At 47.4% G+C, this 27,065-nt stretch overlaps 1 protein-coding gene across 1 annotated transcript in view; it reads left to right on the forward strand.

The window, feature by feature from the left end:
• ttll7 (tubulin tyrosine ligase-like family, member 7) overlaps positions 1 to 27,065 on the forward strand; it is a 331,613-nt gene that overhangs the window by 132,745 nt on the left and 171,803 nt on the right. The window contains exons 3-4 of the mRNA XM_087990253.1: positions 4,401 to 4,541; positions 23,671 to 23,792. Coding sequence (XP_087846379.1) covers positions 4,401 to 4,541; positions 23,671 to 23,792 — 263 coding nt within the window. The remainder of the gene's footprint in view (positions 1 to 4,400; positions 4,542 to 23,670; positions 23,793 to 27,065) is intronic.

Consider the following 27,065-nt stretch of genomic DNA (forward strand, 5'->3'; position numbering starts at 1 on the left):
CATCCTATGAAAAAGACTTTCACTGTCTACCTTATCTAATCCACTGATCATCTTATATATCTTTATCAAATCCCCTCTGTTGCAATTGTACCAGCCTCCACCACTTCCTCTGGCAGCTCATTCCATGCACGTACCATCCTCTGTGTGTAAAAGTTGCCCCTTAGGTCTCTTTTATATCTTTCCCCTCTCACCCTAAATCTATGTCCTCTAGCTCTGGACCCCCTGACCTCAGGGAAAAGACTTTGTCTATTTACCCTATCCATGCACTTAATAATTTTGTAAACCTCTATAAGGTCACCCCTCAGCCTCTGACGTTCCAGGGAAAACAGCCCCAGCCTGTTCAGCCTCTCCCTATAGCTCAAATCCTCCAACCCTGGCAACATCCTTGTAAATCTTTTCTGAATTGCAACTTACATCATAGCTGTTTTAAATACATATATTTTCTTCTATGTATTATATTCTTGTTCTTGACTTAATGCTGAATGTTCTATTTATTTTTCCATGACCTAAAATCCCGGACGTATTATTTCTTTATTTTTCCAATTTTTTCCCTAAGAGTTTGTACTGAAGAATCTGTACCATGGTGTCTTTGTACCTAAGGTGGTGCCGTAAGTGGCAACTTGTAAACTTTTCATTTCAGTACGAGACAATAAAGCTAATTCTATTTCTAATGCAGGTAGAGAATGGTTTCCAGTGGTAGCTTATCAGTAATAAGAAACACATAAGGGTTTTAGTGATCAGATGCAGGAACTAAGGGCACAGAGGTGTATTCCAACTGTTAATGCAGTCCCCTAGATGTACATTCTCCCAACGTTGTTCCTTGAATACAATTAAGAAGGTCTCCAATAGAGATAAAAACAATGACTGCAGATGCTGGAAACCAGATTCTGGATTCGTGGTGCTGGAAGAGCACAGCAGTTCAGGCAGCATCCGAGGAGCAGCGAAATCGACGTCTCGGGCAAAAGCCCTTCATCAGGAATAAAAGGGGCTTTTGCCCGAAACGTCGATTTCGCTGCTCCTTGGATGCTGCCTGAACTGCTGTGCTCTTCCAGCACCACTAATCCAAGGTCTCCAATAGTCTCCTTGAGTGTCTCTGGTGGAGCTATATCAGTTCCCCAAGTCTAAATTGAGGAAGTAAAAGTGCAAGTTAATTACCCAGTTCCTAATTTGTCAGAAAGGAGCCTGGGAAGTGGAAACAGATCCACAGAAAATTAACTGTCTAGAGAAATAGAGATTTTCCAGAACTTTATGAAGTATCAGTACTTGCTTCACCTCTGCAAATCAAACAGACTCCTGACGATTCAAGGACACTTATCCGTCAGCTCCAGGTTTGCCACTGGATCCAGTTCCTGAAATTCAGGCACAGATGGATTTCCAGATCTGTTCATTTCCAGTGTCCATGTTGGATGAGTGGGGTTTTGTTTACATTTGTTGAGTTTTACAACTGCTCAGAGTAACCGGTGCATTGTATTAGGCTTCAGTTAGACCATTCCAGAATTGTGGATCAGTGGTGCTGGAAGATCACAGCAGTTCAGGCAGCATCCAAGGAGCAGCGAAATCGACGTTTCAGCAAAAGCCCTTCATCAGGAATAAAGGCAGAGAGCCTGAAGCGAGGAGAGATAAGCGAGAGGAGGGTGGGGGTGGGGAGAAAGTAGCATAGAGTACAATAGGTGAGTGGGGAAGGAGATGAAGGTGATAGGTCAGGGAGGAGAGGGTGGAGTGGATAGGTGGAAAAGGAGATAGGCAGGTAGGACAAGTCCGGACAAGTCATGGGGACAGTGCTGAGCTGGAAGTTTGGAACTGGGGTGAGGTGGGGGAAGGGGAAATGAGGAAACTGTTGAAATCCACATTGATGCCCTGGGGTTGAAGTGTTCCGAGGCGGAAGATGAGGCGTTCTCCCTCCAGGCGTCGGGTGGTGAGGGAGCGGCGGTGGAGGAGGCCCAGGACCTCCATGTCCTCGGCAGAGTGGGAGGGAGAGTTGAAATGTTGGGCCACAGGGCGGTGTGGTTGATTGGTGCGGGTGTCCCGGAGATGTTCCCTAAAGCGCTCTGCTAGGAGGCGTCCAGTCTCCCCAATGTTGAGGAGACCGCATCGGGAGCAACGGATACAATAAATGATATTAGTGGATGTGCCGATAAAACTTTGATGGATGTGGAAGGCTCCTTTAGGGCCTTGGATGGAGGTGAGGGAGGAGGTGTGGGCGCAGGTTTTGCAATTCCTGCGATGGCAGGGGAAAGTGCCAGGATGGGAGGGTGGGTTGTAGGGGGACGTGGACCTGACCAGGTAGTCACGGAGGCAGAAAGGGGTGGGGAGGGAAATATATCCCTTGTGGTGGGGTCTTTTTGGAGGTGGCGGAAATGTTGGCAGATGATTTGGTTTATGCGAAGGTTGGTAGGGTGGAAGGTGAGCACCAGGGGCGTTCTGTCCTTATTACAGTTGGAGGGGTGGGGTCTGAGGGCAGAGGTGTGGGATGTGGACGAGATGTGTTGGAGGGCATCTTTAACCACATGGGAAGGAAAATTGCGGTCTCTAAAGAAGGAGGCCATCTGGTGTGTTCTGTGGTGGAACTGGTCCTCCTGGGAGCAGATCCGTTGGAGGCGGAGGCGGAGGAATTGGGAATATGGGATGGCATTTTTGCAAGAGATAGGGTGGGAAGAGGTGTAATCCAGGTAGCTGTGGGAGTTGGTGGGTTTGTAAAAAATGTCAGTGTCAAGTCGATCGTTATTAATGGAGATGGAGAGGTCCAGGAAAGGGAGGGAGGTGTTAGAGATGGTCCAGATAAATTTAAGGTCAGGGTGGAATGTGTTGGTGAAGTTGATGAATTGCTCAACCTCCTCGCGGGAGCACGAGGTGGCGCCAATGCAGTCATCAATGTAGCAGAGGAAGAGGTGGGGAGTGGTGCCGGTGTAATTACGGAAGACCAACTGCTCTATGTAGCCAACAAAGAGACAGGCATAGCTGGGGCCCATACGTGTGCCCATGGCTATCCCTTTGGTCGGGAGGAAGTGGGAGGATTCAAAGGAGAAATTGTTAAGGGTGAGGACCAGTTCGGCCAAACGAATGAGAGGGTCGGTGGAAGGGGACTGTTGGGGACGTCTGGAGAGGAAAAAAACGGAGGGTTTGGAGGCCCTGGTCATGGCGGATTGAGATGTAGAGGGATTGGATATCCATGGTGAAGATGAGGTGTTGGGGGCCGGAGAAACAGAAGTCTTGGAGGAGGAGGAGGGCGTGGGTGGTGTCTCGAACGTATGTGGGGAGTTCCTGGACTGGGGGGATAGGACAGTGTCGAGGTAGGTAGAGATGAGTTCAGTGGGGTAGGAGCATGCTGAGACAATGGGTCGGCCAGGGTGGTCAGGCTTGTGGATCTTGGGAAGGAGGTAGAACCGGGCAGTGCGGGGTTCCCGGACTATGAGGTTGGAAGCTGTGGATGGGAGATCTCCTGAGGTGATGAGGTTCTGTATGGTCTGGGAGATGATGGTTTGGTGATGGGGGGTTGGGGTCATGGTCGAGGGGGCAGTAGGAAGAGGTGTCCTCGAGTTGGCGTTTGGCTTCAGCTGTGTAGAGGTCAGTGCGCCAGACTACCACTGTGCCCCCTTTGTCCGCTGGCTTGATGGTGAGGTTGGGATCCTCCAAACTTCCAGCTCAGCACTGTCCCCATGACTTGTCCGAACTTGTCCTACCTGCCTATCTCGTTTTCCACCTATCCACTCCACCGTCTCCTCCCTGACCTATCACTTTCATGCCCTCCCCCACTCACCCATTGTACTCTATGCTACTTTCTCCCCACCCCCACCCTCCTCCAGCTTATCTCTCCACGCTCCAGGCTCACTGCCTTTATTCCTGATGAAGGGCTTTTGCCCGAAACGTCGATTTCAAAGCTCCTTGGATGCTGCCTGAACTGCTGTGCTCTTCCAGCACCACTAATCCAGAATCTGGTTTCCAGCATCTGCAGTCATTGTTTTTACCCCATTCCAGAATTGTGTTTTCTTTTTGGTTTTGGACAATCAACCACAGCCTTAAGAAAACCTTGTGGTTTTAGTTCAGTTTGCAAAATTCCTGGCAGAAGCTGGGTATATTAGACAGTTGTTCCTGAGGAAGAGAGATTGTTTAGAACTGCTAAGAAATAGGTCACCGCAGTGCAGAGAGATAGTTTGGAAGTTCCAGATTAGAAATGGTTGGCTCAAACCTTGTCAGAAGTTATTCGAAGCTGAGAAACACTTAAGCTCAGTTGTATGAAAATTAACGGAAAATTCTGAAGATAAGGAATTGATGGGAGGTCACTGTTTCCACCTGAACATGTTAACTGTTTTTGAACTGGGCGAAATGATGTGCAGAAGTCTCTCCATGTTGCCTCCTCGGCATCCTGAAACCACTGTATCGTGTAACTTTTCTTTCTTTAGATGTTCAGGGGACCTCGAGTCTGACACTGAAGAGCGGGCTGCCGTATAAAACCACTGGAGTTGGAAAAAGGAATATCAGAATGAAGAAGAAGAAGAAAGGAGCCATCACAGCAAACTTTGCTGGCACCAAATACCAGATCGGTGAGAATAACTTTCCTTGCAGATCTGTGTGATGGTCAAGTGGGGAAAATGTCTTCACATAGTCTCTTATTTGCACAGAATGTGAATCCTGCCGAGAGGTGAGACATGTTGCTGAGACGTTCTGATTTGGAGTCAACCGTTAGAATGTTATAGGTGTGGGTTATGGTGAGATTGTGAATTATGGTGAATTGTGTGGCAGTACCACATAGGAAATCAAGAGAGGCCAGGCCTGACGCCACAGAATCAGCTTGCTGCATTCTTTAACTACTTTCTGCTCCGTGAGGCAAGATTCTCTCAACATTTCCCATCCACCTGTCATCATAGTTTCGGTTCTGAGGACCAGTGGCTGAAGTGATGAGCTTCAGGTAGCTGCGTTCAAACCCAGCAGACCCTGCCACTGCTGGTCCTGGCTCTCTATGGACTGGACCTGATTCTCTGTGGACCAGGCCTGGCTGTCAGTGGACTGGGCCAGGCTGTCAGTGGACTGGGCCAGGCTGTCAGTGGACTGGGCCAGGCTGTCTGTGGACTGGGCCAGGCTGTCAGTGGACTGGGCCAGGCTGTCAGTGGACTGGGCCAGGCTGTCAGTGGACTGGGCCAGGCTGTCAGTGGACTGGGCCAGGCTGTCAGTGGACTGGGCCTGGCTGTCTGTGGACTGGGCCTGGCTGTCTGTGGACTGGGCCTGGCTGTCTATGGACTGGGCCTGGCTGTCTGTGGACTGGGCCAGGCTGTCAGTGGACTAGGCCTGGCTGTCTGTGGCCTGGGCCTGGCTGTCAGTGGACTGGGCCTGGCTGTCAGTGGACTGGGCCAGGCTGTCTGTGGACTGGGCCTGGCTGTCAGTGGACTAGGCCTGGCTGTCTGTGGCCTGGGCCAGGCTGTCAGTGGACTAGGCCTGGCTCTCTGTGGACTGGGAGAAAGTGAGGACTGTGAGGAGATCAGAGCTGAAAATGTGTTGCTGGAAAAGCGCAGCAGATCAGGCAGCATCCAAGGAGCAGGAGAATCGACGTTTTGGGCATGAAGAAAGGCTCATGCCCGAAACGTTGATTCTCTGTGGACTGGGCCAGGCTGTCAGTGGACTGCGCCAGGCTGCCAGTGGATTGGGCCAGGCTGCCAGTGGATTGAGCCAGGCTGTCAGTGGATTGGGCCAGACTGCCAGTGGACTGCGCCAGGCTGCCAGTGAACAGGGCCAGGCTGTCAGTGGACTAGGCATGGCTCTCTGTGGACCGGGCCTGGTTCTCCATGGATCAGGCCTGACTCTCGGTGGCAACTGCTAACCTGCCCATGGAGGCTGCTGGATGGTCGTGTGACTTGCTGCAGTGCTGCAGCTTCTGGTCAATGAAGGCCATTACGTCCTACATCCCTGTCTGCCTCTCCTGCCCAGTAATTCACCTCGATCGCTGATACCACAGTGGCCTCTCCTCCCTGAGGCTGAGCAGGTGCCTGGTCTCCCTCAGTCCTCCGAGTGCCTGCTGCCTGAAGTGTGTCTCCCTGGGCCGGCTGGGGAGCTGTGGCAGTGAGGTGCTCACCAGATTGTGCTCCACTCTCTAAACCCAACCTCTCAGGTCCTGAGCTGGCAGGGATCTGCCTTTGCTGAGGATTCCTCTGGGGTGTCTGTCACCTCATTCTCTGAGGTACCTCCTGAGGGAGTGGCCCATTTGTCTGCAGGGGCTGGGGACATCCCACAGGTACCTGCCAGGCACGAGAGAGAGAGAGAGAGAGAGAGACAGAGACAGAGAGAGAGAGGTGGGGGGGTGGGGGAGAGAGAGAGAGAGAGGTGGGGGGTGGGGGAGAGGGAGAGAGACAGAGAGAGAGAGACAGAGACAGAGAGAGAGAGGTGGGGGGGTGGGGGAGAGGGAGAGAGACAGAGAGAGAGAGACAGAGACAGAGAGAGAGAGGTGGGGGGGTGGGGGAGAGGGAGAGAGAGAGGTGGGGGGGAGAGACAGAGAGAGAGAGAGACAGAGACAGAGAGAGAGACTGAGAGAGAGAGAGAGACTGAGAGAGAGAGAGAGGTGAGGGGGTGAGGGCGAGGGAGAGAGAGAGAGAGAGGTGGGGGGAGAGAGACAGACAGAGAGAGAGAGAGACTGAGAGAGAGGTGGGGGGGAGAGGGAGAGAGAGAGGGCATAGCGGGCAGTGATTGGACATGGTGGTGTGTAAGGAATGACATTACTGGTGGGGTTACTGTGAGAGCTGCAGTGGATTGGGGAGTTGTATTCACTGGGTTTGTGGGACATGCAGCACCACAGGAGGGTCCCCTTTTCTCATTCAAGGGACACAACACCCTCCTGATGGTGGGGGTGTGGGGGTGAGGAGGCTGGTATCGGACACCCTTTGACCCATCCTGGCTCTTTCTGCCCTCTTCAGGAATGAGAGAAAGGGGAGGGCCTGAGTGAGGGGAAATTGGGTGGCCCAGCCGTTAGTGCTGGTGAAGGTGAGGGGAGTGGGGAGTGGTGGTGATGAGGAGTCAGTAGGCAGCACAGTGAGGGTTAACGGAGTGGGGAGGCTGACTGCTAACAACAGCGAGTGAGGGAGATGTCACAGGGAACAGTGAGAGTGGGAGAGCAAGACCCTGGTGGCAGGTGGGTGCAGCAGCGATAGACGGAGGGGGAGGTCGCAGAGAGAAGAGCATGGCATTGCCCTGGAAGAGGGCAGAAGGCGATTGACCTTCCTGTGTCACTGCTGCCATTCCTCTGGAACGCAGAAACTGCATGACCGGGTGGTGACCTCAGACCAGGCTGCCAGCGTCTGGTGCCAGGGCTTCCTTTGTGTGTCATTTGGGTAGCAGATGTCTTCTTATGGACCTCCAGGTCCCTTTTGAAGAATCACAGCATTGTCACCTGCTCAGCCATCTTCCGAAAGACTGCCCCTCAATGAGCAAGGAACCTTAGGAGTACCAATGCTTGCCAGATGCACAGATGGTGTGGCTATCTGATGGATAGTAAGTTCTTCCAGGAATGGCAAGTGGTAGAATGACACTAGATTCAGGCGAGAGGGGCATCATAGCTTGGGGTGAATCATCAAGGAGGTGGGTTTCAAAATTAAGAGATTCAGTTTATCAGAACAAATGCAAGAATGCCAAATTTCAAATGATCGCACCAATTTGCAGAGGAACCTTGATCATCTGAACGAGATGGGCGGGCACTATTTCGTTTGGATAATTAATTATTCGGTTAATTGATTTCTTCTGGGGCTTGGGGTTTTCTGTGAATTGTGCTCCCCGTTCAGGAGACGAGGCAGTAGCACACTGTGCGCAAGCCCTGGCCCTGCCCTCCCCCAAACCCAGTTCGCCCGCCCCCAACGCTGTCCGCCCGCTGCCACCCCGCACCCCAAACCCATTCCGACCCAACCCCCACCCTCCCCTAAACCCTGTCGGCCCCTAACCACGCCCTCCCACTGTCCAACTGCCGTCCATGCCCCACACCCCCCAGCCTACCACCCCCCCCCCCCCCCCCCCCCCCGCCCCTCCCTGCTGCCGGGGCAGCCAGACTGTACACCAACAGTCAGACTGCTGCTGCCTTTGTGGGATAAGTCTCCAAATAGCGCGCGCGTGCACACACACACACCTTTTGACTGCAACTTTTTGACAAGTTCCACCTTTGCCCTGTACATGACAATGTTACAGAGATTATCTGGGGAAGGGGGGTTTCAGGGTACACCCCTGTGTAGAACTCCAGGGAAAGTGTGTGGGGGGAGAGAGAAGTCAGTAAAGTGGAGATGGGTGCCTGGACTGTTCCGGACTGTTCTCGGCAGCATTTCAGTGAGTTGAGATTGTTCTTAATCATTGTACCTGTTAACAAAAGACCCGATCAGGGCTGAAACAGCTCTTTGATGTAATGTTTCTATCGGGGCCTCCGGATCTACTGTGGATAATCCGATGTTCGGATAATTGATATTCAGATAATTGAGGTTCCTCTGTAGGTAACAGGAGAAAAGGGGCTCATTGCTTAACAACAAACAGAGACAGAAATTGCTGGAGAAACTCAGCAGGTCTGGATGCGTCTGTGATGAGAAATCAGTGTTAAACATTTCAAATCAAGTGACCGCCCTTCAGAATGTGATTAGTTAGTAAACTGGCTGTTTAGCCGAGGTCTAGATTAGAGTGGTGCTGGAAAAGCACAGCAGGTCAGGCAGCATCCGAGGAGCAGGAAAATCAACGTTTTGGGCAAAAACCCTTCAACAGGAATAGAGGCAGGGTGCCTGCAGAGTGGAGAAATAAATGAGAGAAGGGTGGGGGTGGGGAGAAAGTAGTATAGAGTACAACAGTGAGTGGGAGTGGGGATGGAGGTGGTAGGTCAGAGAGGAGGCTGGGGGAAGGTAGCAAAGAGTACAATAGGTGAATGGGGGTGGGGATGGAGGTGATAAGTCAGAGAGGAGGGTGGAGTGGATAGGTGGAAAGGAAGATAGGCAGGTCCGGACAAGTCATGAGGGTGGTGCTGAGCTGGAAGGTTGGAGCTGGGGTTAGGTGGGGGAAGGGGAAATGAGGAAACTGGTGAAATCCACATTGATGCCCTGGGGTTGAAGTGTTCCGAAGCGGAAGATGAAGTGTTCTCCCTTCAGGCGCGGGTGGTGAGCGAGCGGCGGTGGAGGAGGCCCAGGACCTGCATGTCCTCGGCAGAGTGGGAGGGGGAGTTGAAATGTTGGGCCACAGGGCGGTGTGGTTGATTGGTGTGGGTGTCCCGGAGATGTTCCCTAAAATGTTCTGCTAGGAGGCGTCCAGTCTCCCCAATGTAGAGGAGACCGCATCGGGAGCAACGGATACAATAAATTATATTGGTGGATGTGATAGGCTCCTTTAGGGCCTTGGATGGAGGTGAGGGAGGAGGTGTGGGCACAGTTTTTGCAATTCTTGCGGTGACAGGGAAGGGTGCCAGGAAGGGAGGATGGGTTGCTGGGGGTGTGTCACAGAGGGGACGGTCTTTGTGGAAAGAGATGGGGAGGGAAATATATCCCTGGTGGTGGGGTCCGTTTGGAGGTGGCGGAAATGTCGGCACATGATGTGGTTTATGCGAAGGTTGGTAGGGTGGAAGGTGAGCACCAGGGGCGTTCTGTCCTTGTTACGGTTGGAGGGGTGGGGTTTGAGGGCGGAGGGGCGGGATGTGGACGAGATACGTTGGAGGGCAGCTTTAACCATGTGGGAGGGGAAATTGCAATCTCTAAAGAAGGAGGCCATTTGGTGTTTTGTGGTGGTAGGTGTTGCAATGATGAAGGCAAGGCAAAGGGAACAACAGGCTCTCTAAACCCCTGGGGCAGTTCTTCATGTCCTTTTTGTTTGCAGCGAATGGCCCTCGAAGCACAAACACTAGGAGTTGACTGAATGGGTTAACGCGGCTGTTCATGTGACTGTTAGCACACTCAGGGTTGTTAAGGAAGTGCTGCTACCTAATCATGGAATCACAAGTTTTTTCTTGTTCTCTGTTTTGTGGTCTGGTTGAGATCACTCTGTATCTTATCGACAATCAAAGGAACTTATTAATTCAATCAACCAACCACTGGGATATGTGGTCGATGTTCCTGACATCGCATAGGCCCTGTAATTCATTGAGAGCCTGTCACTTAGAGTCACAGAGTCATCGAGATGTACAGCATGGAAACAGACCCTTCAGTCCAACCCATCCATGCCAACCAGATATCCCAACCCAATCTAGTCCCACCTTCCAGCACCCGGCTCATATCCCTCCAAACCCTTCCTATTCATATACACATCCAAATGCCTTTCAAGTGTTGCAATTGTACCAGCCTCTACCACTTCCTCTGGCAGTTCATTCCATACACGTACCACCCACTGTGTGAAAAGGTTGCACTGTAGGTCTCTTTTATATCTTTCCCCTCTAACCCTAAACCTATGCCCTCTAGTTCTGGACCGCCCCCCCCCCCCCCCCCCAGGGAAAAGACTTTGTCCATTCATCCTATCCATGTCCCTCATGATTTTGTTAACCTCTGTAAGATCACCCCTCAGCCTCTGACACTCAAGGGAAAACAACCCCAGTCTGTTCAGCCTCTCTCTATAATAGTTCAAATCCTCCAACCCTGGCAACATCCTTGTAAATCTTTTTTGAATCTTTCAAGTTTCACAATAACTTTCTGATAGGAAGGAGACCAGAATTAAACGCAGGATTCTAAAAGTGGCCTAATCAATGTCCTGTACAGCCACAACATGACCTCCCAACTCCTGTACTCAATACTCTGACCAATAAATGAAAGCATACCAAACACCTTCTTCACTATCATATCTACCTGCGACTCCAAGTTCAAGGAGCTATGAACCTGCACTCCAAGGTCTGTTTGTCCAGCAACACTACCTAGGACTTTACCATTAAGTGTATAAGTCCTGCTAAGATTTACTTTCCCAAAATGCAGCACCTCGCATTTATCTGCATTAAACTCCATCTGCCATTTCTCAGCCCGTTGGCCCATCTGATCAAGATCCAGTTGTAATATGAGGTAACCTTCTTCACTGTCCACTGCACCTCCAATTTTGGTGTCATCTGCAAACTTACTAACTGTACCTCTTATGCTCACATCCAAATCATTTATGTAAATGACGAAAAGAAATGAATCCAGTACCAATCCTTGTGGCACTCCACTGGTCACAGGCCTCCAGTCTGAAAAACAACCCTCCACAACCACCCTGTGTCTTCTACCTTTGAACCAGTTCTGAATCCAAATTCTCCCAGTATTCCATGTGATCTAACCTTGCTAAACAGTCTCCCATGGGGAACCTTGTTGAACGCCTTACTGAAGTCCATATAGATCCCATCTACCACTCTGCCCTCATCAATCTTCTTTGTTACTTCTTCAAAAAACTCAATCAAGTTTGTGAGACATGATTTCCCATGCACAAAGCCATGTTGAACTATTCCTAATCAGTCTTTGCCTTTCCAAATACGTGTACAGCCTGTCCCTCAGGATTCCCTCCAACAAGTTGTCCACCACCGACGTTGAGCTCACTGGTCTATAGTTGCCTGGCTTGTCCTTACCACCCTTCTTAAACAGTGGCACCACGTTAACCAGCCTCCAGTCTTCCAGCATCTCACCTGTGACTATCGCACGTGATCAGGTCCTGGGGATTTATCCACCTTTAACCGTTTCAAGACATCAAGCACTTCCTTCTCTGTAATCTGGACATTTTTCAAGATGTCACCATCTATTTCCCTACAGTCTATATCTTCCATATCCTTTTCCACAGTAAGCACTTCATTAGAAATATTCTTCCTCTATTCATTGGAGCCAGTAAACGTTATTGTAGATTCATAGAACCGTTCAGCACAGAACAATCTGTGTATTGTTCCCGGGCTGGTTTTTGTTTTGAAGCGCTGTCTACTCAGTGACACTCCACTTCCCTTTGTTCTTCATGAAGGTAACTATTGAATCTATCTCTACCTCCTTTTCATGCATTGAATTCTACCTAATAACAAAACCTCGTCATCCACCCCAATTATCTTCAATCTGTGTTCTCTGGTTGCTCACATTCCTGCCGGTGGGAATTTGATAAAACAGTTCATGACTGTGAGGACCTCTCTTCCCTTGCCTTTTCTGCTTGAAGATGGATAGACCTGATACTTTTAAAGACTTTGTCTTCTCTCTGTTCTTTCGGTTCATTAAATGCCATGCCCAATTATGGAAACGTTGCTGGTCAGCCAGCGAATGGTCTTGTGAGCATTCTCATCGTATTTGGTTGTCAAACGCAGTCCTGGGTTATAAATGGGGCATCTCACCAACTTCAAACTGCTCCCCACTCGTAACGTTTCTGCAGCTCCCAAACTACGATTGTCCAAGAGGGAGTTCATCTCACTTCCATCTGTAACGCTGATGCGAATGACCCATATTGCGTCTGCAGTTTAGGGGAACTGAGCTTTGAAAACATGAGTTCTATTTTGAAGAGAGCAGTGACGCTCTGGGGTGGGAGGTGCGGGGTACTGTGGTGAGCGGAGTTTGGAACCCACATTTGGCCACATGCGTTGCCATCTGCTGACACTTTCCTTCTGCCAATCCTTTGCCCAGTCTGCAGCAGGCAGCTTTACGCCCTTCAGCAGCATCTAGAGCAGTGCAGTGATTAACAATCACTGTTGACTGCTTTCAGGAAAAGAACATAACAATAACATGACAAACTGTGGGTGCTGGAAATCTGAAACAAAACCAGAACTTGCTGGAGAAACTCAGCAGTTCTGCGGAGAAGAAAAACCGGTTCTGCCATAAGATCAGTGAACACGAAACGTTAACTCTGTTTCTCTCTCCACAGACACTGCCAGACCTGCTATACTGCACAGAAACAGGCCTTTTAGTCCAACTCATCCATGCTGGCCAGACACATCAAATTAATCAAGTCCAATTTGCCAGCATTTGGTCTATATCCGTCCAAACCCTTCCTACTCATATACGCATCCAGATGCTTTTTAAATGTTGTAATTGTACCAGCCTCTACCACTTCCTCTGGCAGCTCATTCCATACACTCATTGCCCTCTGTATAAAAAAGTTACACCTGAGTTCCCTTTTAAATCTTTGCCCTCTCACTGTAAACTTATGCCCTCTAGTTCTGGTCTCTCCTATGCTGGGGAGAAGACCTTGGCTTTTTACCCAATCTATGCCCCTCATGATTTTATAAACTTCTATAAGGTCACCCCTCAGCCTCTGATGCTCCAGGGAAAACAACCCCAACCTATTGAATCTCACTATAGCTCAAACCCTCCAACCCTGGCAATATCCTTGTAAATCATTTCTGAACATTTTCAAGTTTCAAAACATCCTTTCTATAGGAGGGAGACCAGAACTGCATGCAGTATTCCAAAAGTGGTCTCACCAATGTCCTCTACAGCTGCAATATGACTTCTTAACTCCTATACTCAATGCACTGACCAAGAAAGACAAGCACACCTCCTTCACTATCCGATCTACCTGCAACTCCACTTTCATGAGCATGCACTCCAAGGTCTCTTTGTTCAGCAACACTCCCCAGGACCTTACCATTAAGTATACAGGTCCTATCCTGATTTCTAAAATGCAGCACCTCACATTTACTTAAATTAACCTCCATTTGCCTCATCTCGGCCCATTGGCCCATCTGATCAAGGTTCTGTCATGCACTGAGGTAACCCTCTTCATTGTCCACTACACTTCCAATTTTAATGTCAACTGCAAACTTACTAACTATACCTCCTACATCCAAATCATTTATGTAAATGACAAAAAGTAGTGGACCCGGCACCGATTCTTGTGGCACTCCACTGGTCACAGGCCTCCAGTCTGAAAAGCAACCTTCCACCACCACCCTCTGTCTTCTACCTTCGAGCCAGTTCTGTATCCAAATGGCTAGTTCTCCCTGTTTTCCATGTGATCTAACCTTGCTAATCAGTTTCCCATGCTTACAGCCTCAGGGTAGAGTAAAGGGGTATATGCCTGTCAGTGTACAGTCTCTCAGGGCTGCCTTGTGATAAACTGAAGCCAGAGCAAGGTGGTTCTTAAATAAAGTGAAAGATTTTCTGATCTCGTCAGACCCAATAAATATTACTTAGCAGCACAACACCAAGAATATTATAGAGGTCAACCAGGTTAAGATCTTGGTCATAAACTCTGCTTTCTCTCCACAGATGCTGCCAGACGTGCTGAGTTTCTCAGACAATTTCTGTTTTTGTGTCAGGTTTCCAGCATGCGCTGTTCTTTGATTGTTTGGATCTAGCCTTATGTCCTTGACATTCTTGCAGCACTGCTTCCCAAACCTTCTCCCATTGTGACCCCATGTTGGTCCCTGATAATAACTGTGACCCAGGGGATAGAGATGGGGAGATGTTGTAGGTGGGTTGTAAAGTGGAGAGCAGAGTCGAGTCAAAGAGTGATACAGTCATCCAGCACGGAAACAGACCCTTCAGTCTAACCAGTCCATGCTAACCACATCCCAAACTAAACTAGTCCCACCTGCCTGCGCTTGGCCCATATCCTTCCAAACATTTCCTATTCATGTACTTATCCAATTGACTTTTAAACATTGTGACTGTAACGACATCCACCATTTCCAATGGAAGTTCATTCCACACTCGAACCACTCTCTGTGTAAAGAAAGTTGCCTCTCATGTCCTTTGTAAAATTTCCTCCTCTCACCTTAAAAATATACCCCCAGTCTTGAAATCTCCCACTGTATGGAAAAGACACCTGCCATTCACCTTATCTATACCCGGCATGATATTATATACCTCCATAAGGTCACCCCTTAGCCTCCCACACTCCAGTGAATAAAGTCCCAACCTATCCAGCTTCTGCCTATAACTCAAGCCATCCCTTCCCAGCAACATATATTTTCTGAACCCTCTCCAGCTTAATAATATCCTTGCCATAGGAGGGTGACCAGAACTGCACACAGTACTCCAGAAGAGGCCTCACCAATATTCTATACAACCTCAACCCATACTCCATGGGCGCAGCACAAAGGCAACGTGCCAACAGTCTAATTCCTACTCTCTGCTTCCAGTTAACCAGTCAGCCTTCCATCCACACCTGTACATTACTCCCTACTCTGTGAGCTTTTATTTCTCAGGGTAAATCTGTTACATTCACAAGGCCTTTAAGTTTGAAAAGCACTGAGTTTTTATGGGAATTAGCCAACTCAGGTGGTTTACAATGCAGAGTACCGCCAACAGCGCAATTCCTGCATTGGCTGAGGGTGCCATGAAGGACTGTCCTTCACAACATGAGATGTAGTAACCCTCAGGCTAACTCACCAGTAGTCCTCTATCTCTCTCTCTCTCTCTCTCTCTTTCTCTGTACTGAGAGAGTAGCCTCGGCATTCAGGCTTGAGATCCAACTGGTGAGATTATGCCATTTGAAAAAAAAAGAATAGTTTAAAGGAGTCGCATAGCTTTTAGCAATCCATCAGAAGTCAATTGCTTAGTAGACACTAAGGACTGCAGATGCCGGAAGGCGGAGAGAATAGATGTGAAGCTGGAAAGTGGCGTCCCAGGTAGACAGGGCCGTGAAGAAGGCTTTTGGCACACTGGCCTTCATCAGTCAGGGCACTGAGTATAGAAGTTGGGAAGTTATGTTGCAGTTATACAGGATGTTGGTGAGGCCGCACCTGGAGTATTGTGTTCAGTTTTGGTCACCTTGCTATAGGGAGGCTGTTATTAAACTGGAAAGCATGCAGAAAAAATTTACAAGGATGTTGCCAGGACTCAAGGGATTGACCTTAATCCGCGATGGAGGACGGGAAAAATTTCTGGCTAAGAGCTGCTCCTTTCTTTGAGGTATTTTAGGTGTTGGAGGTGATTTCCTCGAATTCCAGGAGCAGCAATTACTGTTTTATATGCTGTTGCTTTGTTTTGGAACTTTGGGAAAAAAAAGTTTTAAAAGGGAGAAGAGCAGAGGAAGGAAGCACATGGTGAGGGCATTGCAGGAGAGAGAGAGAACCTGCACAATTACTGCCTTTGCTGTTTTTGAATTCATGTGTCGCTGGACATCAGAGTGCATCTGGGAAAATTAACAAACAGTGAAATTCACAACTAATCTTGGAGGAACTGTTGGGCGAAGTTCACAACACAGAATCAGATAAGTTAATTGTTGTTTTAAGTCTGTCCAAAAGAAAGGCTGCAGTAGTGAGTACATGGGTTCTTTCTTGATTATATGTTTTTGGAGATGAGTCTTTTGATTAAACATAAAATATAAGCCATAGCTATTAATTTATGAGGAGAAAGTGAGGGCTGCAGATGCTGGAGATCAGAGCTGAAAATGTGTTGCTGGAAAAGCGCAGCAGGTCAGGCAGCATCTAGGGAACAGGAGAATCGACATTTCGGGCATGAGCCCTTCTTCAGGAATGAGGAAAGTGTGCCCAGCAGGCTAAGATAAAAGGTAGGGAAGAGGGACTTGGGGGAGGAGCGTTGGAAATGCGATAGGTGGAAGGAGATCAAGATGAGGGTGATAGGCCGGAGTGGGGGTGGGGGAGGAGAGGTCAGGAAGAAGATTGCAGGTTAGGAAGGTGGTGCTGAGTTCGAGGGATTTGACTGAGACAAGGTGGGGGGAGGGGAAATGAAGAAACTGGAGAAATCTGAGCACAAACAGCCAAGTTTCTGGTATTGAGACTGGCTCTAATGCAACGAGGGGTACGTTGGCTTCCAAGAGATCAATTGTGTTAGGGGATTCTCTAGTTCGAGGTACAGACAGACGTTTCAGTGGGCAGCAGAGAAAAAGCAGAATGGTGTGTTGTTTCCCTGGTGCCAGGATCAAGGATGTCTCAGAGAGGGTTAGAATGTTCTCACGGGGGAGAGGGGCCAGCAAGAGGTCATTGTCCACATTGGAACCAATGATGTAGGAAGGGAAAAGGTTGAGATTCTGAAGGGAGGTTACAGAGAGTTAGGCAGAAATTTAAAAAGGAGGTCCTCAAGGGTAGTAATATCTGGATTACCCCCAGTGCTTCGAGCTAGTGAGGGCAGGAATAGGAGGATAGAGCAGATGAATGCATGGCTGAGGAGCTGGTGTATGGGAAAAGGATTCAGAATTTTGGATCATTGGAATTTCTTTTGGGGTAGAAGTGACCTGTACAAGAAGGATGGGCTGCACCTAAATTGGAAGGGGACTAATATACTGGCAGGGAAATTTGCTTGAACTGCTTGGGAGGATTTAAACTAGTGGGGTGGGGGGGGGTGCCAGGAAGATAGTGAGGAAAGAGATCGATCTGAGACTGGTACAGCTGAGAACAGAAGTGAGTCAAACAGTCAGGGCAGGCAGGGACAAGGTAGGACTAATAAATTAAACTGCATTTATTTCAATGCAAGGGGCCTAACGGGGAAGGCAGATGAACTCAGGGCATGGTTAGGAACATGGGACTGAGATATCATAGCAATTACAGAAACATGGCTCAGGGATGGGCAGGACTGGCAGCTGAATGTTCCAGGATACAAATGCTACAGGAAGGATAGGAAGGGAGGCAAGAGAGATGGGGGAGTGGCACATTTGATAAGGGATAGCATTACAGCTGTGCTGAGGGAGGATATTCCCGGAAATACATCCAGGGAAGTTATTTGGGTGGAACTGAGAAATCAGAAAGGGATGATCACCTTATTGGGATTGTATTATAGAGCCCCTAATAGTCAGAGGGAAATTGAGAAACAAACTTGTAAGAAGATTTCAGCTATCTGTAAGAATAATAGGGTGGTTATGGTAGGGGATTTTAACTTTCCAAACATTGACTGGGACTGCCATAGTGTTAAGGGTTTAGATGGAGAGGAATTTCTTAAGTGCATACAAGACAATTTTCTGATTCAGTATGTGGATGTACCTACTAGAGAAGGTGCAAACCTTGACCTACTCTTGGGAAATAAGGCAGGGCAGGTGACTGAGGTGTCAGTGGGGGAGCACTTTGGGGCCAACGACCATAATTCTATTTGTTTTAAAATAGTGATGGAAAAGGATCGAAAAGTTGAAGTTCTAAATTGGAGAAAGGCCAATTTTGATGGTATTGGGAAGAACTTCTGAAAGCTGATTGGAGGCAGATGTTCGCAGGTAAAGGGATGGCTGGAAAATGGGAAGCCTTCAGAAATGAGATAACAAGAATCCAGAGAAAGTATATTCCTGTCAGGGTGAAAGGATACGCTGGTAGGTATAGGGAATGCTGGATGACTAAAGAAATTGAGTGTTTTGTTAAGAAAAAGAAGGAAGCATATGTCAGGTATAGACAGGATAGATCGAGTGAATCCTTAGAAAAGTATAAAGGCAGTAGGAGTATACTTAAGAGGGAAATCAGGATCGCAAAAAGAGGACATGAGATAGCTTTGGCAAATAGAGTTAAGGAGAAACCAAAGGGTTTTTACAAATACATTAAGGACAAAAGGGTAACTAGGGAGAGAATAGGGCCCCTCAAAGATCAGCAAAGATTTTGTGTGGAGCCGCAAAAAATGGGGGAGATAATAAATGAATATTTTGCATCTGTATATACTGTGGGAAAGGATATGGAAATAGGTGGTGACATCTTACAAAATGTCCATATTACAGAGGAGGAAGTGCTGGTTGTCTTGAAATGGGTAAAGGTGGATAAATGCCCAGGACCTGATCAGGTGTACCCGAGAACTCTGTGGGAAGCTAGCGAAGTGATTGCTGGGCCTCTTGCTGAGATATTTGTATCATCAATAGTCACAGGTGAGGTGCTGGAAGACTGGAGGTTGACAAACGTGGTGCCACTGTTTAAGAAGGGCGGTAAAGACAAGCCAGGGAACTATAGACTGGTGAGCCTGACCTCAGTGGTGAGCAAGTTGTTGGAGGGAATCCTGAGGGACAGGATGTACATGTATTTGGAAAGGCAAGGACTGATTCGGGATAGTCAACATGGCTTTGTGCGTGGGAAATCATGTCTCACACACTTGATTGAGTTTTTTGATGAAGTAACAAAGAGGATTGATGAGGGCAGAGCAGTAGATGTGATCTATATGGACAAGGCGTTCGACAAGGTTCCCCATGGGAGACTGATTAGCAAGGTTAGATCTCATGGAATACAGGGAGAACTAGCCATTTGGATACAGAACTGGCTCAAAGGTAGAAGACAGAGGATGGTGATGGATGGTTGTTTTTCAGACTGGAGGCCTGAGACCAGTGGAGTGCCACAAGAATCAGTGCTGAGTCCTTTACTTTTTGTCATTTACATAAATGATTTGGATGCGAGCATAAGAGGTACAGTTAGTAAGTTTGCAAATGACACCAAAATTGGAGGTGTAGTGGACAGCGAAGAGAGTTACCTCAGATTACAACAGGATCTTGACCAGATGGGCCAATGGGCTGAGAAGTGGCAGATGGAGTTTAATTCAGATAAATGTGAGGTGCTGCATTTTGGGAAAGCAAATCTTAGCAGGACTTATACACTTAATGGTAAGGTCTTAAGGAGTGTTGCTGAACAAAGAGACCTTGGAGTGCAGTTTCATAGATCCTTGAAAGTGGAGTCACAGGTAGATAGGATAGTGAAGAAGGCTTTATTGGTCAGAGTATTGAGTACAGGAGTTGGGAGGTCATGTTGCATCTGTAGACGACATTGGTTAGGCCACTTTTGGAATATTGCATGCAATTCTGGTCTCCTTCGTATCAGAAAGATGTTGTGAAACTTTTCGAGTTCAGAAAAGATTTACAAGGATGTTGCCAGGGTTGGAGGATTTGAGCTATAGAGAGAGGCTAAACAGGCTGGGGCTGTTTTCCCTGGAGCGTTGGAGACTGAGGAGTGACCTTATAGAGGTTTACAAAATTATGAGGGGCATGGAAAGGGTAAATACGCAGAGTCTTTTCCCTGGGGTCGAGGAGTCCAGAACTAGAGGGCATAGGTTTAGGGTGAGAGGGGAAAGATATAAAAGAGGCCTAAGGGGCAACTTTTTCATGCAGACGGTGGTACATGTATGGAATGAGCTGCCAGAGTAAGTGGTGGAGGCTGGTACAATTGCAACATTTCAGAGGCATTTGAATGGGTATATGAAGGGATATGGGCTGGAGGGATATGGGCTGGGTGCTGGCAGGTGGGATTACATTGGTTTGGGATATCTGGTCGGCATGGACAGGTTTGATCGAAGGGTCTGTTTCCGTGCTGTACATCTCTATGACTCTATGACTCTATGAGTTAGAGGGAGAGATAGGACTCGTTACTTTAGAGCGTAGGAGACTGAAGGGGGACCTTATAGAGGTGTATGAGATCATGAGTGGCATGGATAGAATGAATGCACACAGTCTTTTTCCCAGGTTGGTGAATCGTGGACTAGAGGGCATCCGTTTAAGGTTAGAGGAGAAAGAATAAAAGGGAACCTGAGGGGCAACCTTTTTCACAGAAGATGGTATGCATATGGAATGAGCTGCCAGTGGAAGTTGTTGAGGTGCGTACATTAATAACATTTAAAAGGCATTTGGACAAACACATGGATACGAAAGGTTTAGAAGGATATGGGCCAGGTGCAGGGAGATGGGGTTAGTGTGGATGGACATTTTGGTCAGCATGGACCAGTTTGGGCCAAAGGGCCTGTCTCTGTGCTGTAAGACCCTATGACTCTATAAATCTATGTTAAGTTGATAGAAATGTAGAAAATAGGAACAAGAGTAGGCCATTCAGTCCTTCAAGCCTACTGCACTGTACAATACAATCATGGCTGATCACCCAACTCAGTCCCCTGCTCCTGCTTGCTCTGCATACCCTTTGATCCCTTTAGCCTAAGAAAGATATCTATATCCTCAGAATCATGGAATCATAAAATCCCTACTGAGTGGAAACAGGCCATTTGGCCCAACAAGTCCACACTAACCTTCTGAAGATTAATCCACCCAGACCCATTCCCCTACCCTGTTAACCCCTGACCCTACATATCCCTGGACACTATGGGCAATTTAGCGTGGCCAATTCACCAAACCTGCACATCCTTGGACCGTGGGAGGAAACCGGAGCACTTGGAGAAAACTCACACAGACACGGGGAGAATATGCAAGCTGCACACAGACAGTCGCCCGAGGCTGGAATCAAACCTGGGTCCCCAGTGCTGTGAGGCAGCAATGCTGTAATAGAGTCATGCAGCATGGAAGCAGACCGTTCAGCCCAACCCATCCATGCTGACCAAATTTCCTAAACTGAACTAATTCCATTTGCTTGCATTTGATCCATATCACTATAAAGCTTTCCTATTCATGTACCTGTCTAAATGCCTTTTAAATGTTGTAATTATACCAGCCTCCACCATTTCTTCTGGCAGCTCATTCATACACACACCATCCTCGATGTGAAAGCATTGCTTTGCAAGTCCCTTTTAAATCTTTCCCTTCTCACCTTAAACCTATGCCCTCTCGTTTTGAACTCCCCTACACTGGGGAAAAGATCTTGGCCACTCACCTTATCTATACCCATCATGATTTTATAAACTTCTTCAAAGTCATTTCTTACCCTCCTCCGCTCAAGAGAAAAAGGTCCCAGCCTATGCAGCCTTTCCTTGTAACTCAAGCCCTCCAGTCTTGGTAACATCCTGGTAAATGTTTTTTGCACCCTTTCCAGTTTAGTAACAGCCTTGCTAGACCAGAATTGTGCGCAGTACTTCAAATGCGGCCTTACTATTGTCTTATACAGCCACAACATGACATCCCAACTTCCTGTTCAGTGAATTCTGATGAAGGGTCACTGGACACAAAACATTAACTTTGATTTCTCTTCACAGATGCTGTCAGACCTGCTGAGCTTTTCCAGCAACTTCTGTTTTTACAGCATCTGCAGTTCCTTTGGTTTTTATCTGTATTCAGTGCTCTGACCAACGAAGACAAGGTGCCAACTGCCTTCTTCACCACCCTGTCTACCTGCAACAGCACTTTCAAACAGCTATGTACCTGCACCCCTAAGTCTCTCTGTTCAGCAGCACTTTCCTGGGCACTGCCAATAACTGTATAACTCCTGCCCTGATTTGTGTTACCAAAATGCAACACCTCGCATGTATCTAAATTAAACTCTACCTGCCACTCCTCAGCCCGCTGGCCCACCTGATCAAGATTCCTTATAAAGATCCTCTTTAAAACATTCAATAATTTGGCCTCAAATCTGCTTGTAACAAAGAACTCCACAGGCTCCCCACTTTCAAGGTGAAGACATCTCTCCTCACTTCTCCTCATGGCAGTCTGAATTGGCCTCCCCTTTATCCTTCGACTCTGACCCCTTGTTCTGGACTTGCTGGTCATTGGGAGTATCCTTCCTGTGTTTACCTTGTCTAGTCCTGTTTGACTGTTCTAGGAGATCCAGTGAAATCCCTCTCACTCTCATGCACTTGTTTGTGTGGAAAATCTTGCCTCATAAAAGTTGTAGCTGAATCGTCTACAGACTCCACTTGATTAAAGTGTGTAAGCTTCTGAACAGTCTTGACCAGGTGGATGTAGGATGGATGTTTCCTCTTGTGAGTAAGTAAGACAAGTTTTATAAATCAGGACGGTGATCTTCTTGAATATTGCAGCAAGTCTGAGGGGCTAAATGGTCTAATTGTGCTCCTGTGTCCTATGTTGTTGTAATGTCGCTATGATAAGTTACCTATAAACTACTGTCGATATATTGAGGTTAGTAATACAGACTATTGAGGGTAGCAGACAGGAAAACAAAATCATCTGATCCATTCAAGTAACTGCATGCAACAACAATGATGTGCATTGCTTTAACACACTTGATTTGCTAAAGCACGCCAAAGTGCAACACAGGTGTGATTATCAAATCAAAGTTGTCCCAAGTTCCTATGTTAAGGGATATTAGGTTACGTGACCCAAAGCTGAGAGAAAATCCTGGGTCTTAAGGAGGAGTGAGGTGAATGGGTTCAGAGAGGGAATTCCAGGGCTCAGGGCCAAACTGCTGAAGACAAGGCTCTCAGAGGTTGAGTGATGAAAGATGGTGCCGTGAGAGAGTGCAGCTTTGGAGGAGTGTACAGATCTCAGAGAAGCTACTGGAGGGGTGTACAGAGATTGGGAAGGATGGGGAGAGATTTGGTCAGCTAGATGGGAATTTAGAATGTATTGTGTTAGAGCCTCTTCTGGCATATTGTGTCCAGTTCTGGTCTCCCTGTTATAGAAAGGATTTTATTAACTTGGAGAGGGTTCAGAAGAGATTCACCAGGGCGTTGCCAAGAATGGAGGGTTTGAGTTATAGGGAAATGCTGAATAGGCTGGGAGTTTTTTCCCTGGAATGTAGGATGGGTGGTCTTAAAGAGCTTTATAAAATCATGAGGGGCATAGATGAGGGTGAATGACAAGGATGTTTTCCCCAGCATAGGAGGGATTTCAAGACCAGCGGTCATATTTTTAAGGTGGCAGGGGCAGGATTTTTACAGAGAGTGGTTCATGTGGAGAATAAATTTCCAGAGGAAATGGTGGATGCGGGTACAGTTACAACATTTAAAGAATATTTAGATAAGTACATGAATAAGAAAGGTTTGGGGGAATATGGGCCAAGTGCAGGCAGGTGGGACTAGTCTAGTTTGGGATTATGGTCGGCATGGACTGGTTGGACCGAAGGGTCAGTTTCCGTGCTGTACAATTCTATGACTCTAGGTTTGAGCGACAGTGTGGTCAGTGAGCTCTGGGACAGAGGGTGAATGGGGGATAAACTGCTCCTCACATTGCCCGAATTGTGAAGGTTACTGACTGACAGGAACAAGGTGGTTTCCCGTTCTGTTTTTGCAGTGCGCCTGGCGATATTGGAAGCAGGGTTTTCCCGAGCCCGGGAGGAAGATGACACTGCCAACTTGATCTGGAATGATGCCGCTGTGCAGCAGGAGAGGATTGCGGATCTGAGAAACTATCAGGTATATCAGTGTGGCTTTAAACAGCCACCTTCGTCGCTCAGCTGTGAGCTCACTTTGCCTTTTTGATAATGGCGACTGTGTAATCCTGAATCAGGCATGACCCATTCTGCCCTTCGAACCTGCTGTCCCATTCAATGATCTGATTACTCCACAATCACAACTACCCACTTCTTATACCCCCCCCACCCCCTTTCCCTTGCTTATCAACAATCTACCAACCTCTGCCTTAGAATATTGAAAGTCTCATACTTTTCAGGACTAGACTGCCAACCTTATGTGAGAAAAGAATTCTCTTCATTGCTATTTTAAATGGGTGACGTCTGTGGAGAGTGGATTGATGAGGTGTGTGCATGAACTGGGGTGATGAAGGGAGAAGAGAGTGGAGTGGCTCCCAAGTTGTGGTTGCAGTAACTTAAAGTCATTGGGTAGGGGAATGGGTCTGGGTGTGTTACCCTTTGGAGGGTCGGTGTGGACTTGTTGGGCCAAATGGCCTGTTTCCACGATGTAGGGTTTCTATCCTCTCTGTGTCAGAGACCTTGCTGTGGAATGTACAGCCAAGACTTGACCCCCATCATCACGCTCCCCTTTTTGCCTGACAGGGTGTAGCAGCAGATTGTTGGCAGAGAAAGGGCTGAGATGTGGGATTTGGGTTTGTTGTTTGGGATTCTCTGTGCTGTGAATCTGCTGGCTGTGGACTTTGAGCTCAGACAGTTGTACTTCTTCCCCACACCACCAGGGGGTAGCACCGCCTTGCTGTCTTGTAACTCATGAATTACATCCAGTCCACACTTAAAATGTACCTGTTCAAATCTTATGTATTCCATAAAGAGAGAACTTTGAATACTTCCTTTGCCCCATTGTACATTGTGCCGTGTCTGTCTGCTGCTTTACTGTGTTACACTTACAGATACTGTACCTTATTTTTGTTAACTTGATTAGGGCTTTGGAAATTGTTTTCTGTCAATTAGATTAGATTAGATTCCGTACAGTGTGGAAACAAGCCCTTCGGCCCAACAAGTCCACACTAACCCTCCGAAGAGTAACTCATCCCCTCTGACTAATGCACCTAACACTATGGACAATTTAGGATGGCCAATTCACCTGGCCTGCACATCTTTGGACTGTGGGAGGAAATGGGAGCATCCGGAGGAAACCCACACAGACACGGGGAGAATGTGCAAACTCCACACAGACAGTCACCTGAGGTTGGAATCGAACCTGGGACCCTGGTGCTGTGAGCCACCATGTCGCCCACTAATTGTCTTTAAATGAGCTGCCCTTGATCACAGGAAGTGGGAGAAGTAGGCCATTCAGCCCATCGAGCTTGCTTTGCTGTTCAACTTGATGATAGCTGATCTACTGCCTCAATGTCATCATCCCATACAATCTCTGTGTCCCTTAAAGTCTTCACATATCTATTGATTGCTGTCTTGAACCTGTTTATTGATTGACATGATGTGGAGGACTTGAGGTTGAACTGAGGTGGGAGTACTCCATAACCACCTGATGAAGATGCAGTGCTCCTAAAGCTAGTGCTTCCAAATAAATGTTTTAGTGATTTTTAATTTTATTGATTGAGTTTCCTCAGCCCTTTGAGTTAGAGAGTTACAAGATTTGTCACCCTCTGAGCGAAGATAGTCCTCCTCACCACATTCTTACCCAGCTTTTCCCTGATCCTGAGGTTATGTCCGCTGGTTTTAGACTAAAGTAACTTCATTTCTCCATTCCCCTGTCAGGCTGTGTAAGAAATTTTTAATTTCGCTAAGATAACCCCTCATTCTTCAAAACTGTACAGAAAACAGATGTAATCTGCTGAATCCTTCTTTATAAAACAATATTGGCATCTCAGGGATTATCTGGTGACCCTCCCCTTCTCTCTGTGTCTCTGGCAAATGTATCGTTCCTAAATAAAAAGGACAAAACTGTACTCAATGCTCCAGCAATAAAAACTGAAATTGCTGGAGAAACTGAGCAGGATCTGTATAAGAAGAGAAACAGTTTTGGGGAATGCAGGGGTTAAACCTTTCTTACACAGCCTGACAGAGGAATGGAGAGAAACAGTTTGATATGATGATTCTTCATTGCTGAAGCAGTTAGGAACAGGAGTAGGCCATTCAGCCCCTCAAGCCTGTTCCACCATTCAATGAGATCATGCCTGGTCTGTGGCCTAAATCCATTTACTTACCTTTGGCCCATATCCCTTAATATTTCTTTGCTTAACAAAAAGATTATCTATCTCAGATTTAAACTTGACAACTGATCCAGCATCCAGTACCATTTGTGGGAGAGAGTTCCAAACCTCTCCTACCCTTTGTGTATCGAAGAGCTTCCTAACATTTCTCCCCAACAGGCTGGTTCTCATTCACCATGCCCCCTAGATAGAACCTTGGAATTTTATGGTGTGGGAGGAGGCCATTTGACCCATCATATCTCTACTGCCTCCTGAAACAGCTACCAGCCAGTCCCATTCTCTAGCCCTATTTCCATAGCCTTCTCAATTCATCACTTTCAGATATCTATCCAGCTCTCATTTGAAACCTCCTATTGAATCCGTCTCTATCACTCTCCCAGGCAGTGCGTTCCAAATCCTAACAACTTGAGTAAAGAAGTTTCTCTTCATCTCACTCCTAGCTCTCTTTCTGAAAATCTTGAAATTGTGACCCCGAGTTACTGACATGCTAACTATCCTTCTTTACCCTGTCAAAATTGTTCATAATTTTGAATACCCCAATTAGGTCACCTCTGACCTGCTCCAAGCTGAATAAGCTCCATTTCTCTAATCTGTCCTTGTATCCAAAATCTCTCGTTCCTGGGATCATTAGAGTAAAACTCCTTTGATCCCTTTCCAGGGCTTTAACATCCTTCTTTAATAAGGTGCTCAGAACTGAACACAATCCTCCAAATGTTGTCTGACCAATGATTTGTAGAGGTGTAGCATCACTTCCTTGCTTTTATACTCTATGCCTCTGTTTATAAACCCAAGGATCCTATAAACCTTCTCAACAACGGTTCCAACTTCAGAGAATTATATACGTGAACCCCAAGGTCCCTATTCTCCCTTCAGAGTTGCACCATTGAGCCTGTATTGTCTCTCTATGTTTTTTCAACCAAAATGCATTGCCACACAGTTTTCTATATTAAAATTTATCTGCCAGGTGTTTGCCATTTGGCCAATGTGTCAATGTTCCTCTCAAGTCACTCAGTGTCATCCTGACAATTCACTATTCTCCCTGGTTCAGTATCATCTGCAAATTCAGAGATTTTGCCCTCAAT

The sequence above is a fragment of the Chiloscyllium plagiosum genome, unplaced genomic scaffold, assembly GCF_037043375.1.
Source record: "Chiloscyllium plagiosum isolate Xiang-an unplaced genomic scaffold, Cpla_swu_hap1 HiC_scaffold_9, whole genome shotgun sequence".
Taxonomy (NCBI): domain Eukaryota; kingdom Metazoa; phylum Chordata; class Chondrichthyes; order Orectolobiformes; family Hemiscylliidae; genus Chiloscyllium; species Chiloscyllium plagiosum.